Source organism: Embiotoca jacksoni, unplaced genomic scaffold, assembly GCF_022577435.1.
Source record: "Embiotoca jacksoni isolate LCO1_2020_lvr unplaced genomic scaffold, fEmbJac1.0.p SCAF_13, whole genome shotgun sequence".
Taxonomy (NCBI): Eukaryota; Metazoa; Chordata; class Actinopteri; family Embiotocidae; genus Embiotoca; species Embiotoca jacksoni.
In genome coordinates, this window is record NW_027185263.1 from 275,001 (window position 1) to 292,735 (window position 17,735).

Here is a 17,735-nt window from a genome sequence, read left to right on the forward strand (position 1 = left end):
ATGTGACATTCTTCAATAGGACCAGACTTCATTCAAAATTTGGACAATTTTAGTCTCAACTTTGTTCCGTCGGTGTTCAGGCTGCTCTGCGATGCAACCCGACACTTCACTTTGATTTCTTTGGTGTCTGCTCCGGTATCGAGGATCGTGAACTTGAATTCTGGTATCGGTAAAGTTCACGTTGACTTCGATGACACCGATACAAAATGTGAAATGACGGTATTTTAAGGAGGATTATCGGCGCTTGATTTTACACACAAAACAGTTTGATGTAGAAAACTAAGCTGAATATTGATGAGGAGGACTGACACGAGGAGGCGTTCAGTGTCGCAATATTGTTTTCACAAAAAACTAACTGAATGAGCTTCAAAATAAAACAGCAGCACGTGACTACAATCACAAATATATCGATACTCCGCCGCTTTATCGATCAGCTCCATTTGCGGCTCATTTAATCGGTTTGTTTTTTGTTGAAAAGGTCAGAGGTCACACAGCTGTTCGGTTTCCCACTGAGGTGTTTCACCCTGAAATATGCAGAACAAAACGCGCTTCAACGGACAGTTTGAAGTCATCACTCACCGCTGCAGCAGCTGCTCCTCTAATCCATCGATCCGGTCCGATCCGATCCGGTCCGATCCAATCCGGTCCGATCCGTGCTGATCGATCCAACTGATCGATTCAGAGAGAAATCAGCGTGCAGATCAAACAGTTTGTTCTTCACTTCTCCAGCCTGCGACTCAAACTCAACAAACTACTGCTGAAAAAAAAACAAAAAACAGGCGGTCCGCCTGTGCTGCGTTCAGGGACCCGCAAAAAGATCTGAAATCACAGTTAGATTTAAAAATCCTTATTTAAACATTTCTGCTTTAGTTTAGCGGCAAAGTTTGGACGATTAATTGATTTATTTCACCTTCAAAATGTCTCTGAAAAAGAAAGACGAGCACAAACAGTCACAAAACAAACACAAAGAGACAGAAAACATTGTTCCTATGAATAAATGTATATTTGATATTTGGCCCTGCGGAGGTTTGTGTTACCTCTTAAATAGTATTTGTGTTTGAGAATAACAATTGAATATTGCTCCATTGGTTCTGTTTTATTAAAGAATTGTGTGAAAACTATTTTTATATTGAACCAGCTTGTTTCACCGGAAGCAGCTGGAAGCTTCGTGTTCATCTCCATCAGTGTTCACGAAGTAAAACCTGCTGGACTACAGAGATAACATTATGGCTGTCTAATTTCCCATAACCCAGAAAGGCAGCATCCGTCTGCTGCAGCGGCACGACGGCGCCTCCCTGCGGCCACAGAGAGGAGGTGCAGACGACTTCAGCCAGAAAGCTCACCGTGATGTATTTATAATGTGTCCCAGCAGCTTTCTATTCATATTATTTTATTCATATTTATTCGTATGAGAATTTTAAAAGTAGTTTATTTGGCAGTCGTGTGTCACAGCAAACAAAACGGTGTTATTTTTGATAGTTTTTTGTGTATTATCAGAGAAATATGACTTTAAACTGAGTCACTCAGAGCTTTTCAGACCTTTTGTCGCCTCCTTCTGCCGGTGAGAGGAACTACAACGACACCGTTGACACGTTTTAACGTCGCAGGAGGATTTCTTGTTTTGAAAAGACTCGTTAGCTGGCGGATGTCTCTGCGCATGCTCAGTGCGGAAACGTCTCACCAGACCACATTTAAAAACTTCTGAAGTCGTTTGGTTTCAGTGTTACAGGTGTTCATTATAGACGAGCTCTTCTTTTAAATGTCGAGTTACCTGGACAACACACGGGTGGGCGGGGCTTCTTCAGGTCATTATTGAAACGGTTTTTTTTCTTCACATTTCTCAACTCTGGACTGAACAAACAGAAAAAGTCCGCAGTTACACACACACACACACACACACACACACACACACACACACACACTCTCTCACACACACACACGCTCACACACACTCTCACACACGCACACACACACACACACACACACACCACACCCAAACACACACACACACACACACACACCACACCCAAACACACATACACTTCCTCAAACTTGCTCCACCACTTCCTCTCGCTCTCCTCTCGCTCTCCTCTCGGACTTCCTCCTCTTCATTAGCTCCGCCCGTCCGTCTCTCACTGAGATAGAGATCCGCTGCACCCCCCGCACACTCTCACACGCACCCGGACACCCGGACACACGCGCCCTCACGGAGCGGGACTGAGCGGAGCTGCGTGCCCGGAGAGGAGAACTGATGACCGGTGAGTCTTCTGCTTTCAGCCGCCCGGAGCTCCGAGCTGTGTGTGTGTGTGTGTGTGTGTGTGTGTGTGTGTGTGTGTGTGTGTGTGTGTGAGTTTTTTCTCCTTCTGTCTAAACTTCCAGCACATTATTGATCTGTTTTAATTCCCGTCAGCTGATCGATAATTTTTCCGGCGGATCGATAACCTGTGTGTGTGTGTGTGTGTGTGTGTGTGTGTGTGTGTGTGTGTGTGTTGTCGTTACGGTAAAGTGCAGATGGACTACGACCACTCCCTGCGCGTGTTTGTGTTTCAGTCACTTCTTGTTTGAACTTTTTCAAACATTCCGAGAAGAAATGATGATCAGAAACGGATCGATTCATCCGGAAGTGGAAACAACGTAAACATCAGAATATGACATGTTTGATAGCTCAGTGGAGGATGGAGAGATAAAAGCACAAACACTGACAGCTTCTGAACTTTAAACTGTTAAATATTAATAAATGCCCTTAAAGAGCTGAAAATAATGATAATAAGGAAATAAAGTGAAATAACTGATTAATTACACAAAAACAGAAGTCACTGTTACTGAAGATGAATCTACAGAAATATCAGAAATACTACGACATGGAAGAGGGGAGTAAAAGTATTTATAGTATTACTAATGGAAAAAAAACATGTCTAAATAACTTTATATATAGAGAGAGAGATTATATATATATAAATATTTTGGATGTTTATTGAATAATTTTAGATTTATTAGTGTTCAGTCATTTCTCCAGTGAAGTTGTTTTTTTTGTGTTCTGGTTTTACACAGTTTGTTTTATCCCCGGTTCGGTCTGATATCGTTGGGTTTTAACCTCGGTTCGGTCCGATATCGTTGGGTGTTCTAACCCCGGTTCGGTCCGATATCGTTGGGTGTTCTAACCCCGGTTCGGTCTGATATCGTTGGGTGTTCTAACCCCGGTTCGGTCCGATATCGTTGGGTGTTCTAACCCCGGTTCGGTCTGATATCGTTGGGTGTTCTAACCCCGGTTCGGTCTGATATCGTTGGGTGTTTTAACCTCGGTTCGGTTCGATATCGTTGGGTGTTTTAACCTCGGTTCGGTCTGATATCGTTGGGTGTTCTAACCCCGGTTCGGTCTGATATCGTTGGGTGTTCTACCCTCGGTTCGGTTCGATATCGTTGGGTGTTTTAACCTCGGTTCGGTCCGATATCGTTGGGTGTTCTAACCTCGGTTCGGTCCGATATCGTTGGGTGTTCTAACCCCGGTTCGGTCTGATATCGTTGGGTGTTCTAACCCCGGTTCGGTCCGATATCGTTGGGTGTTCTAACCCCGGTTCGGTCTGATATCGTTGGGTGTTCTACCCTCGGTTCGGTCCGATATCGTTGGGTGTTTTAACCTCGGTTCGGTCCGATATCGTTGGGTGTTTTAACCTCGGTTCGGTCTGATATCGTTGGGTGTTCTAACCCCGGTTCGGTCTGATATCGTTGGGTGTTCTACCCTCGGTTCGGTTCGATATCGTTGGGTGTTCTAACCCCGGTTCGGTCCGATATCGTTGGGTGTTTTAACCCCGGTTCGGTTCGATATCGTTGGGTGTTTTAACCTCGGTTCGGTTCGATATCATTGGGTGTTTTAACCTCGGTTCGGTCCGATATCGTTGGGTGTTTTAACCTCGGTTCGGTCCGATATCGTTGGGTTTTAACCTCGGTTCGGTCCGATATCGTTGGGTTTTAACCTCGGTTCGGTTCGATATCGTTGGGTGTTTTAACCTCGGTTCGGTCCGATATCGTTGGGTGTTCTAACCCCGGTTCGGTCCGATATCGTTGGGTGTTTTAACCCCGGTTCGGTCCGATATCGTTGGGTGTTCTAACCCCGGTTCGGTTCGATATCGTTGGGTGTTCTAACCCCGGTTCGGTCCGATATCGTTGGGTGTTCTAACCCCGGTTCGGTTCGATATCGTTGGGTGTTCTAACCTCGGTTCGGTTCGATATCGTTGGGTGTTTTAACCTCGGTTCGGTTCGATATCGTTGGGTGTTTTAACCCCGGTTCGGTCCGATATCGTTGGGTGTTTTAACCCCCGGTTCGGTCCGATATCGTTGGGTGTTTTAACCCCCGGTTCGGTTCGATATCGTTGGGTGTTTTAACCCCCGGTTCGGTTCGATATCGTTGGGTGTTCTAACCTCGGTTCGGTCCGATATCGTTGGGTGTTCTAACCCCGGTTCGGTCCGATATCGTTGGGTGTTCTAACCCCGGTTCGGTCCGATATCGTTGGGTGTTCTAACCCCGGTTCGGTTCGATATCGTTGGGTGTTTTAACCCCCGGTTCGGTCCGATATCGTTGGGTGTTCTAACCCCGGTTCGGTTCGATATCGTTGGGTGTTCTAACCCCCGGTTCGGTTCGATATCGTTGGGTGTTCTAACCCCGGTTCGGTTCGATATCGTTGGGTGTTTTAACCCCGGTTCGGTCCGATATCGTTGGGTGTTTTAACCCCCGGTTCGGTTCGATATCGTTGGGTGTTCTAACCCCGGTTCGGTTCGATATCGTTGGGTGTTTTAACCCCCGGTTCGGTTCGATATCGTTGGGTGTTCTAACCTCGGTTCGGTTCGATATCGTTGGGTGTTCTAACCTCGGTTCGGTCCGATATCGTTGGGTGTTCTACCCCCGGTTCGGTTCGATATCGTTGGGTGTTCTAACCTCGGTTCGGTCCGATATCGTTGGGTGTTCTACCCCCGGTTCGGTTCGATATCGTTGGGTGTTCTAACCTCGGTTCGGTCCGATATCGTTGGGTGTTTTAACCCCCGGTTCGGTTCGATATCGTTGGGTGTTCTACCCCCGGTTCGGTTCGATATCGTTGGGTGTTCTAACCTCGGTTCGGTCTGATATCGTTGGGTGTTTTAACCCCGGTTCGGTTAGTTTGAATTAATTCCAGTGAATATCATTGGCTTTCCTTGTACAACACACTCAAGTGACTCACCAACATTTCTTGGTGGTGGTATGAATTCATCCATTTTATTTACATAACAACTTTGAGTCAGCAACAGAATCCAGCTTGTTCAAGGTAAATTCAGCCATTTTATACTACTTTGCACTTTTTTGTATGTATATCTCAGTAAAGACTTTTTATTCACATGCTACTGGATGAAGTGAGTGGCGGACAAACCCTTCCTGTTTCGGTTTCAACACAGACAGTTCCTCTTTGACCGGTGGCGTCTGACTGTTTGTTAGGGTGAGAGGGGGGCGGGGGGGGGCATTCAAACGGTAAATGGGGAGTTTTTAGCCTTCGTCTGACTCAGCTGGTCACGCTCAGACTTTAGTCAGTAATAAATATGCATGTTGAGTCACAGCTCTCCCGATCAATGAGGGATGATTACCAACGTACTGACCTTCAATCACAGGATTTAGAAAAACTCTTCAAGATCTTGGTTTGTTTTCTGACCTTTGCCCTTTAAACGTGCAGTATTTGGTATAAAACATGAGGCATGCTAGCAACAACTGCTGAGTTGAACAACTGTCTGATGTTTTAGCCTCAGACTAGTCTTAATATTCTCAGTTTCTGCTGTCTTGATTTGGTCAAATATTTATTAATATTTTAGCCCTGGGTTTGTCTGATATTCTGTGGTGTTTTAGGCCTGGTTTAGCCCACTATACTCTAGTGTTTTAGGCCTGGTTTAGTCCAGTATGCTCTAGTGTTTTAGGCCTGGTTTAGTCCAGTATGCTCTAGTGTTTTAGGCCTGGTTTAGTCCAGTATGCTCTAGTGTTTTAGGCCTGGTTTAGTCCAGTATGCTCTAGTGTTTTAGGCCTGGTTTAGCCCACTATACTCTGGTGTTTTAGGCTTGGTTTAGTCCAGTATACTCTAGTGTTTTAGGCTTGGTTTAGTCCAGTATACTCTAGTGTTTTAGGCTTGGTTTAGTCCAGTATGCTCTAGTGTTTTAGGCCTGGTTTAGTCCAGTATACTCTAGTGTTTTAGGCTTGGTTTAGTCCAGTATACTCTGGTGTTTTAGGCCTGGTTTAGTCCATTATGCTCTAGTGTTTTAGGCCTGGTTTAGTCCAGTATACTCTGGTGTTTTAGGCCTGGTTTAGTCCATTATACTCTAGTGTTTTAGGCCTGGTTTAGTCCAGTATACTCTGGTGTTTTAGGCCTGGTTTAGTCCAGTATTCTTCCAGTTTGTGATTTTGTTTTATTATTTTTATGCTGAACTTCTGGTTTGTTTAAAATGTTGAAGGTCTTCACCTGCTGAGTTTAAGTTTATTCTTTCTTATTTTGCCGTCCAGCTGGTTGAAGTTCCTCCTTTCTGTCCCTAAAGTTATCTCAATGTCCTGTTGCTGAGTCATTCTGCTTTACGTGGGTTTTTCTGATTTTTCACATGCAGCTGTGAAGATATTCTGTAAATGCGGTCGTTCCAATTTGAGAGGTTTTCCCGTCAGAGCCGGGACGACTCGGTTCCTCTGCGGGTCAGAAGACTCATTCTACACCGGCAGAATAAGATAAAAGAAGACAGCTGATGCGGCGAAACCAGAGTTGTTTTAGTTAGTTCCTGAAATGCAAAAACACAAGACCAGAGAGGAGGCTGAACCGACCGCTGTGGCTCAAGACTACATGTCCCATGAGCCTCTGCTGTGGTCAGAGCTTCTAGAGACAGACTCTTATATTCTATAACATTTTATGAAGTGTCCTCCGTGTTTCTGCTGTGACGCTGCTGCTGAAGTCGTTTTGCGTCTTTGAATTTGTTTTGCGTCTTTCTGAAGTCGTGTTCCTTCGAGGACGTTTTGAGTCCGTCTGGAGGACGAAGCGTCGTTCTGTCTCCGTGCGTCTCTTCGTGGACGTGTTCCGCCTCTTAAAGGACGTTCTGCATCTCTGAGTTTGTTGAAAGGCCCTGAACAGCATCGGGCATCTGTTGCCATGGAGATTAGTTTCATCTCAAGCTGCGAGTTTTAGTCTCGAGCGTCCGTCTGAGGCTCTATGATGGGATGTCTCATTAAAACAAAACTTCACGCGTTTGTTTTCGATTCACACTTCAACAGGAAGGCGTTTTTTACACCACGAACACTTCAAGTCTTCTTCTGCTCCTTATTCTCATTTTCTTCTTCATTCGTCTCATCTAGTGGACGTTGGAGGAACTGCAGCTGAGAAGATTTATAAGTGAAGGTTATATGATTATCAAAACTCCTTTCCACCATTTAAAGAACAAATAATGAAGAAAATCAGGATCAACTGAAGTTTCACCTCCTGATGTCGTCATGGTAACCGGACTTCATGGAGGTTTCTGACTGACGCTGCTTTCTTTCATCATTAAACCGCAGTGACGCTTTTCTACCGAGAGCTTCCTGTTTTCCACACGCGTGTTACAAAAGGACGTCGTTACAACACGGGAACCGTTGGCTTCCTTCTTCTGCGTCTCCGCATGTCATCGATGTTTCGCTCGGTTCGAGACGTTCCTCAGTGCTGTGAGAGAAGATACGATTTCATCCATCCCACAGTTCAAAAAAATGTAAATACACGTATACAAATAGAACAAAATATTAAAGAATGTAAATACATAAAGACCCACATATAAATACACACAAGCTATTTGCACTAATTATGAATTTAACAAGTGCACGCAGGATGTTTCCACACGAAGAAAACATCATTATTATTATTACATATAAAATCTTAGCGTAGCCTTTATAAAAAATATATATTGGCCTGAAGTTTAATGTAGAGCTCCACTGTACGAGAACTAAAGTTTATTTTGACGAATGCAGATTAAAAAGAGTCCACGAAGAAATTTTGACTTGACTTCTTACTGTAAAAAAATTATAACATTAAATGTTTCATTGATTGTTGGAAACAAAACTGCGAATAAATTTCATAAGAACCACAAAACAAATGTATAAAATGAACTTGTGGTTAAACAACTTTAAGTAACACATTTAATGTCTTTAATGAAATATGAATCTATCAAAATCACTCTTAAATTCCAATATACAAAAACAAAATCACTTTTAATTTGTGATTTAATTGAAGATTTAACGTCACACACAGAAAGTATTAAAGATGTAACTGGAGGAAAAAAATGATCAAAACACCTCCAGTTTCACTTTAAATCAACAGTCCAAACATTTCTTCCACTGCTGCAGAGGTCAGAGGTCACTCGTCTTCCTCACAACCCGACGGAGGGAAGAATCTGTGAGATCAGAGGTGAAGTCTTCCAGCAGCGGTGAGATCAGCTGACCGCCGCCCAGAGAGACATCCCCAGAGTCTGGGCCGAGCCGCTCTCTATCCCAACATCTGGAGACACAATCCACTCGGCTGTTAAACTCTCCGTCTCCGTGGCGACGTGACGAACACACACGAAACGTTCACACACAAACTAACCGACGCATCGAACTGTCGATCCGACTTTTAACCGAATGTTGAGACGACCGACAACAGAAAACACGTTTCAGCCCACCGCTGTTATCATGGCTGTGGGCGGGGCTTATTTGATTGACAGTTTGGTGTCTTTTAACTGTTGCGAGAGAACGAGGTGACGTCATCAAATAAAGAGATAAAAACTAAAACGGCGGAAATTTTCAGTTTGTTTCCTGTTTTAATGTGACGCGGTCGTCTTTTTCTTCTTTGGTGGTTCTCAAATGTTCCGCTATTCCGTTGTGACGTGTGACGGACAAGCAGTAACGTCATCAGCTATCAGTGATGTCATCAACCATCAGTGATGTCATCAACCATCAGTGATGTCATCGTTGGTTTGTGAACGTTATGAATCCTCCAGTTCAGATTCTGTCCGTCACCATCTTTGTTAGTTCGGAGCGGTTTGGAGCAGGAAGTGACCATATTTGGACGAGCTGGGGGAGGAGCCAGCGGTGGATCTGACCGATCTGATCGGAAACCTGACGATACTACGTCCCGCCCACCGATAGCTGTAACCTGACTGCACCACAGGCCTGTCAATCAAACAGACACGCCCCCAAAAACAGGTCTTCTTGAATCTTCTTTTCTAATGAATGAGGGATTATTTTCAGATGTTGCTGCTGACGGTGTCGACGTTAAACCCTGAACACATCAACTCCATTCAAACCTGTGTGTGTGTGTGTGTGTGTGTGTGTGTGTGTGTGTGTGTGTGTGCAGGATAACATCTCTGTTTTGTTTGGAGACTGTTTCCTTCTTCGGAGATCATTTCCATAAACACAAATACTGACAGAGGGAACCCCCCCCCCCTCTTCCTCTCCCCCCTGCAGTCAGACGATGGGACATCACGTGTTTCTGAACAAACTGTGTTAACTGAAGGAAGCTGAAGTGTCTCTGACAGCTGGACGAGTGAACCAATCAGACGCTCCGAAGGTAAAGTCCAGGTCACGTGTGTATGTCTACAGAGTCCTTTAAAAAAGGACAACACACTAAACACACAAAACACACAAAACACACAAAACACACTAAACACACTAAACACACAAAACACACTAAACACACTAAACACACTAAACACACAAAACACACAAAACACACTAAACACACTAAACACACAAAACACACAAAACACACTAAACACACTAAACACACTAAACACACTAAACACACAAAACACACTAAACACACTAAACACACAAAACACACAAAACACACTAAACACACTAAACACACTAAACACACAAAACACACAAAACACACAAAACACACTAAACACACTAAACACACAAAACACACTAAACACACTAAACACACTAAACACACTAAACACACAAAACACACAAAACACACTAAACACACAAAACACACTAAACACACTAAACACACAAAACACACTAAACACACTAAACACACAAAACACAAAACACACTAAACACACTAAACACACAAAACACACTAAACACACAAAACACACTAAACACACTAAACACACTAAACACACAAAACACACAAAACACACAAAACACACAAAACACACTAAACACACTAAACACACAAAACACACAAAACACACAAAACACACTAAACACACAAAACACACAAAACACACTAAACACACTAAACACACAAAACACACAAAACACACTAAACACACTAAACACACTAAACACACAAAACACACTAAACACACAAAACACACAAAACACACTAAACACACTAAACACACAAAACACACAAAACACACAAAACACACAAAACACACTAAACACACTAAACACACAAAACACACAAAACACACTAAACACACTAAACACACAAAACACACTAAACACACAAAACACACAAAACACACTAAACACACAAAACACACTAAACACACTAAACACACAAAACACACAAAACACACTAAACACACTAAACACACTAAACACACTAAACACACAAAACACACAAAACACACTAAACACACAAAACACACTAAACACACTAAACACACAAAACACACTAAACACACTAAACACACAAAACACAAAACACACTAAACACACTAAACACACAAAACACACTAAACACACAAAACACACAAAACACACTAAACACACAAAACACACAAAACACACAAAACACACTAAACACACAAAACACACTAAACACACTAAACACACAAAACACACTAAACACACTAAACACACAAAACACACAAAACACACTAAACACACTAAACACACAAAACACACTAAACACACTAAACACACTAAACACACAAAACACACAAAACACACAAAACACACTAAACACACTAAACACACAAAACACACTAAACACACAAAACACACAAAACACACTAAACACACAAAACACACAAAACACACTAAACACACAAAACACACAAAACACACTAAACACACAAAACACACTAAACACACTAAACACACAAAACACACAAAACACACAAAACACACTAAACACACTAAACACACAAAACACACTAAACACACAAAACACACTAAACACACAAAACACACAAAACACACTAAACACACAAAACACACTAAACACACAAAACACACAAAACACACAAAACACACAAAACACACTAAACACACAAAACACACAAAACACACAAAACACACTAAACACACAAAACACACTAAACACACTAAACACACAAAACACACTAAACACACTAAACACACAAAACACACTAAACACACTAAACACACTAAACACACAAAACACACAAAACACACTAAACACACTAAACACACAAAACACACAAAACACACTAAACACACTAAACACACAAAACACACAAAACACACAAAACACACAAAACACACAAAACACACAAAACACACTAAACACACTAAACACACTAAACACACAAAACACACTAAACACACAAAACACACAAAACACACTAAACACACAAAACACACTAAACACACTAAACACACAAAACACACTAAACACACAAAACACACTAAACACACTAAACACACTAAACACACAAAACACACAAAACACACAAAACACACAAAACACACAAAACACACAAAACACACAAAACACACTAAACACACAAAACACACTAAACACACTAAACACACAAAACACACTAAACACACAAAACACACAAAACACACTAAACACACTAAACACACAAAACACACTAAACACACTAAACACACAAAACACACAAAACACACTAAACACACAAAACACACAAAACACACTAAACACACTAAACACACAAAACACACTAAACACACAAAACACACAAAACACACAAAACACACTAAACACACTAAACACACAAAACACACAAAACACACTAAACACACAAAACACACAAAACACACTAAACACACTAAACACACAAAACACACTAAACACACTAAACACACAAAACACACAAAACACACTAAACACACAAAACACACTAAACACACAAAACACACTAAACACACAAAACACACTAAACACACTAAACACACAAAACACACTAAACACACTAAACACACTAAACACACAAAACACACTAAACACACAAAACACACTAAACACACTAAACACACTAAACACACTAAACACACTAAACACACAAAACACACTAAACACACAAAACACACTAAACACACAAAACACACAAAACACACTAAACACACAAAACACACTAAACACACAAAACACACTAAACACACAAAACACACAAAACACACAAAACACACAAAACACACTAAACACACTAAACACACAAAACACACTAAACACACAAAACACACTAAACACACTAAACACACAAAACACACTAAACACACTAAACACACAAAACACACTAAACACACTAAACACACAAAACACACAAAACACACTAAACACACTAAACACACAAAACACACTAAACACACAAAACACACTAAACACACAAAACACACAAAACACACTAAACACACAAAACACACAAAACACACAAAACACACAAAACACACAAAACACACTAAACACACAAAACACACAAAACACACAAAACACACTAAACACACAAAACACACTAAACACACAAAACACACAAAACACACTAAACACACAAAACACACTAAACACACAAAACACACAAAACACACAAAACACACTAAACACACAAAACACACTAAACACACAAAACACACAAAACACACTAAACACACAAAACACACAAAACACACAAAACACACAAAACACACTAAACACACAAAACACACAAAACACACTAAACACACTAAACACACTAAACACACAAAACACACAAAACACACTAAACACACAAAACACACACTAAACACACTAAACACACTAAACAACAACAGTAGTTTGGACTCCTTCGAACGCGTGCGATTGATCTCAGAGTTTGTTGCTTCGTGTGTTTCCGTGTCTTCGTTGTCCGTCTCACTTCATCTGCTGTTTGACTGCAGGACTGTCTGTCAGGTCACCGAGGGGTCAGAGGTCAGAGGTCGTGATGCAGACTATAAAGTGTGTGGTTGTGGGTGATGGTGCTGTGGGGAAGACCTGCCTCCTCATCTCCTACACAACCGGAGCTTTTCCCAAAGAATACATCCCCACGGTGTTCGACAACTACAGCAGCCAGGTGGGTGTGTGTACCTGTGTGTATAACTGTGTACTTGTGTGTACCTGTGTGTATAACTGTGTACTTGTGTGTACCTGTGTGTATAACTGTGTACTTGTGTGTATAACTGTGTACTTGTGTGTACCTGTGTGTATAACTGTGTACTTGTGTGTACCTGTGTGTATAATTGTGTACTTGTGTGCACCTGTGTGTATAACTGTGTACTTGTGTGTACCTGTGTGTATAACTGTGTACTTGTGTGTACCTGTGTGTATAACTGTGTACTTGTGTGTACCTGTGTGTATAACTGTGTACTTGTGTGTACCTGTGTGTATAACTGTGTACTTGTGTGTACCTGTGTGTATAATTGTGTACTTGTGTGTACCTGTGTGTATAACTGTGTACTTGTGTGTACCTGTGTGTATAATTGTGTACTTGTGTGTACCTGTGTGTATAACTGTGTACTTGTGTGTACCTGTGTGTATAACTGTGTACTTGTGTGTACCTGTGTGTATAACTGTGTACTTGTGTGTACCTGTGTGTATAATTGTGTACTTGTGTGCACCTGTGTGTATAACTGTGTACTTGTGTGCACCTGTGTGTATAACTGTGTACTTGTGTGTACCTGTGTGTATAACTGTGTACTTGTGTGTACCTGTGTGTATAACTGTGTACTTGTGTGTACCTGTGTGTATAACTGTGTACTTGTGTGTACCTGTGTGTATAATTGTGTACTTGTGTGTACCTGTGTGTATAACTGTGTACTTGTGTGTACCTGTGTGTATAACTGTGTACTTGTGTGTACCTGTGTGTATAACTGTGTACTTGTGTGTACCTGTGTGTATAACTGTGTACTTGTGTGTACCTGTGTGTATAACTGTGTACTTGTGTGTACCTGTGTGTATAACTGTGTACTTGTGTGTACCTGTGTGTATAACTGTGTACTTGTGTGTACCTGTGTTTGTGTGTGTACCTGCGCGGTGCGTTCAGGTGACGGTGGACGGTCGGATCATCAGTCTGAACCTGTGGGACACGGCGGGTCAGGAGGAGTACGACCGGCTGAGGACGCTGTCCTACCCGCAGACCAACGTCTTCATCATCTGCTTCTCCATCTCAAGCCCCGCCTCCTACGAGAACGTCAAACACAAGTGGCATCCGGAGGTCAGAGGTCAACATCACCCGATGGCGCAGTTTACCGTGTGATTACCTGAGCGAAGCAGCTAGCGGTGTTTGTGTCCTCCAGGTGTCCCACCACTGTCCCGGTGTCCCCATCCTGCTGGTCGGCACCAAGAGCGACCTGCGGACCGACGGCGACACCCAGAGGAAGCTGAAGGAGCAGAACCAGACGCCCGTCACCCACCAGCAGGGCGGCGCCCTCGCTCGCCAGATCCACGCCGTCCGCTACCTGGAGTGTTCGGCGCTCAACCAGGACGGCATCAAGGACGTGTTCGTGGAGGCGGTTCGGTCCTTCCTCAACCCGCAGCCCGCCGCCACCAAGAGGCACTGCGTCCTGCTGTAGGCTCCGCCCCCCGGAGACCGGACAGTTCATCGTCATGTGTTCGTGTTTGTTAGACTTTTGTATTTTAATTAGAGGTGAAGATTTGTAAGAAGAGGGATCAGCTGGACGTGTCGGAGGACCTCCAGCTGATCTGAGTCATCGACGAGCCGCTCGACTTTCTGAACGAAACCTGCAGTCGGACACAAAAACCTGCGAACGGGAGACGTGAAACACCGTTAGACATGTTTTCAGATCGGAATCGAAGCAAAACCCGTTTTACCTTCGAATTGAACAAAGATGTCGGCGGGTTGAAAAAGCGTCGTCACGTCCGTCTTCCTCTTTCACTTCGGTCGCCGACCTGCAGGTCCGTTTCTCAAAAACACGTCAGGAGCCGTTTGTAGATTCGTGCGTTCGTCGTTATCTGAACGAGCCGCAGATAAAAGTCCATTCAGAAGCTGCCTGAGAATCTGTTGATTTTAAGCTTCGTTCAGTGTCAGTGATCGTTGTCTGATTACCCATGATGCACTGCAGCCAGCAGCTGCTCACAGTTCTGCTGCTTTAAAGACAGTTTGAATAAAGACAGTTTGAATAAAGACAGTTTGAATAAAGTGAGCAGATTCAGTTTTATCTGACAGACCGTCACAACTTAGAAGCAGTTTATTTACAGTTTGAGATCAAACTCAGATTCTGACGCTCCGAAAACCTTTTAAAAATTAAAATAAAAAAATCTCGAGGAAAATCGACACGTTTTAGTCTGAAGACGTCGAGACAATAAAAACAGGCCGAATATTAAATGGGAAAAAAAGAGTTTAAAAATAATCAATAAAGAAGACGTGATGTTTGACACGGTTGAGTTTGAGGTGAAAACTAGTTTGCAAATGTTTTATAAAAAAAAGAGTTGAAAGGAAACTTTGAGCAGAAAAATGTTCGTGATGTGAAAATGTTTAAAAATGATTTCTGATTAAAACGTAAAGACGTTGTAAATGATAAATGCTAACAACGTTAAAGAAGCACCATCCCATAATAAACATTCTGCCACGTCGACACGACGAGTCCTGAGAAAAGATGTTTGAAGAACAGATGTTTAAAGAACAGATGTTTAAAGAACAGATGTTTAAAGAAGAAATACAGAGTTGGTGGAAAACATTGTTTTTAGCCACGACGCTAGCACGGCTAACAATCATCTAGTTTCTCTCAGTTACTAAATTCCTTGATTTAAAGTGATTGTTTCTGTTGATGATTTAATTTACTGTATTTTTTTTATTTAAATGTGACAATACATTTAAAATATGTTTCATACATCACATCTGCCTGACGTGTCTTATTCCTGCTTTGAGCTAAAGGCTAACGGCAGCATGCTAACATGATAACAATTAATTCATGTTTTCAAGGAAACTGAGAAAAGTCAAAGTTAAACATCTTTAAAATAATATCAGATGTTTAACTCGTATATTTAAACTAATATCAGATGTTTAACTTGTATATTTAAACTAATATCAGATGTTTAACTCGTATTTTAAAACTAATATCAGATGTTTAACTCGTATTTTAAACTAATATCAGATGTTTAACTTGTATTTTAAACTAATATCAGATGTTTAACTCGTATATTTAAACTAATATCAGATGTTTAACTTGTATATTTAAACTAATATCAGATGTTTAACTCGTATATTTAAACTAATATCAGATGTTTAACTCGTATTTTAAACTAATATCAGATGTTTAACTCGTATATTTAAACTAATATCAGATGTTTAACTTGTATTTTAAACTAATATCAGATGTTTAACTCGTATTTTAAACTAATATCAGATGTTTAACTCGTATATTTAAACTAATATCAGATGTTTAACTTGTATTTTAAACTAATATCAGATGTTTAACTTGTATTTTAAACTAATATCAGATGTTTAACTCGTATATTTAAACTAATATCAGATGTTTAACTTGTATATTTAAACTAATATCAGATGTTTAACTCGTATATTTAAACTAATATCAGATGTTTAACTCGTATTTTAAACTAATATCAGATGTTTAACTCGTATTTTAAACTAATATCAGATGTTTAACTCGTATATTTAAACTAATATCAGATGTTTAACTTGTATTTTAAACTAATATCAGATGTTTAACTTGTATTTTAAACTAATATCAGATGTTTAACTCGTATTTTAAACTAATATCAGATGTTTAACTCCTATTTTAAACTAATATCAGATGTTTAACTCGTATATTTAAACTAATATCAGATGTTTAACTTGTATTTTAAACTAATATCAGATGTTTAACTCCTATTTTAAACTAATATCAGATGTTTAACTCGTATATTTAAACTAATATCAGATGTTTAACTCGTATATTTAAACTAATATCAGATGTTTAACTTGTATTTTAAACTAATATCAGATGTTTAACTCGTATATTTAAACTAATATCAGATGTTTAACTTGTATATTTAAACTAATATCAGATGTTTAACTCGTATATTTAAACTAATATCAGATGTTTAACTTGTATTTTAAACTAATATCAGATGTTTAACTCGTATATTTAAACTAATATCAGATGTTTAACTTGTATTTTAAACTAATATCAGATGTTTAACTCGTATTTTAAAACTAATATCAGATGTTTAACTTGTATTTTTAAAATATCAGATGTTTAACTCGTATTTTAAACTAATATCAGATGTTTAACTCGTATTTTAAACTAATATCAGATGTTTAACTCGTATATTTAAACTAATATCAGATGTTTAACTCGTATTTTAAACTAATATCAGATGTTTAACTCGTATATTTAAACTAATATCAGATGTTTAACTTGTATTTTAAACTAATATCAGATGTTTAACTCGTATTTTAAACTAATATCAGATGTTTAACTCCTATTTTAAACTAATATCAGATGTTTAACTCCTATTTTAAACTAATATCAGATGTTTAACTCGTATATTTAAACTAATATCAGATGTTTAACTCGTATTTTAAACTAATAT

General features: G+C 40.3%; 2 protein-coding genes across 9 annotated transcripts in view; one reads left to right on the forward strand and one right to left on the reverse strand.

Moving 5' to 3' along the window:
• LOC138196045 (stromal interaction molecule 1-like) overlaps nt 1–17,735 on the reverse strand; it is a 99,884-nt gene that overhangs the window by 20,500 nt on the left and 61,649 nt on the right. For 4 of the 7 annotated variants that reach the window (XM_069145721.1, XM_069145719.1, XM_069145720.1 and 1 more), the window contains exons 1-2: nt 1,772–2,059; nt 580–754 (exon numbers count right to left, since the gene is read on the reverse strand). The exons of 1 other annotated variant lie outside the window; for it this stretch is intronic. The gene's annotated coding sequence lies outside the window, so the exon portion shown is untranslated. Of the gene's footprint in view, nt 1–579; nt 758–1,771; nt 2,060–17,735 lie in introns of those variants that run through there. 2 more of the 7 variants (XM_069145718.1, XM_069145717.1) reach the window with 2 other exon arrangements.
• Nucleotides 1,695–16,035, forward strand: rhogb (ras homolog family member Gb). 2 transcript variants are annotated; one of them, XM_069145727.1, is made up of 5 exons: nt 1,695–2,258; nt 9,458–9,560; nt 13,082–13,254; nt 14,224–14,394; nt 14,477–16,035. In XM_069145727.1, the coding sequence occupies exons 3-5, from the start codon at nt 13,126–13,128 to the stop codon at nt 14,750–14,752; spliced, it is 576 nt and encodes a 191-aa protein (XP_069001828.1). In that variant the 5' UTR covers nt 1,695–2,258; nt 9,458–9,560; nt 13,082–13,125; the 3' UTR covers nt 14,753–16,035. The 2 variants fall into 2 exon arrangements, with proteins under 2 accessions (XP_069001828.1, XP_069001829.1); XM_069145728.1 differs by lacking the exon at nt 1,695–2,258 and adding an exon at nt 9,117–9,196.

Excerpts from the sequence above, each read along its gene's own strand:
- rhogb (XM_069145727.1), top strand. The coding sequence starts at position 13,126 with ATGCAGACTATAAAGTGTGTGGTTGTGGGTGATGGTGCTGTGGGGAAG. Across the intron at positions 13,255-14,223 it reads TCGACAACTACAGCAGCCAG|GTGACGGTGGACGGTCGGAT; the intron begins GTGGGTGTGTGT and ends CGGTGCGTTCAG. Across the intron at positions 14,395-14,476 it reads AACACAAGTGGCATCCGGAG|GTGTCCCACCACTGTCCCGG; the intron begins GTCAGAGGTCAA and ends TGTGTCCTCCAG.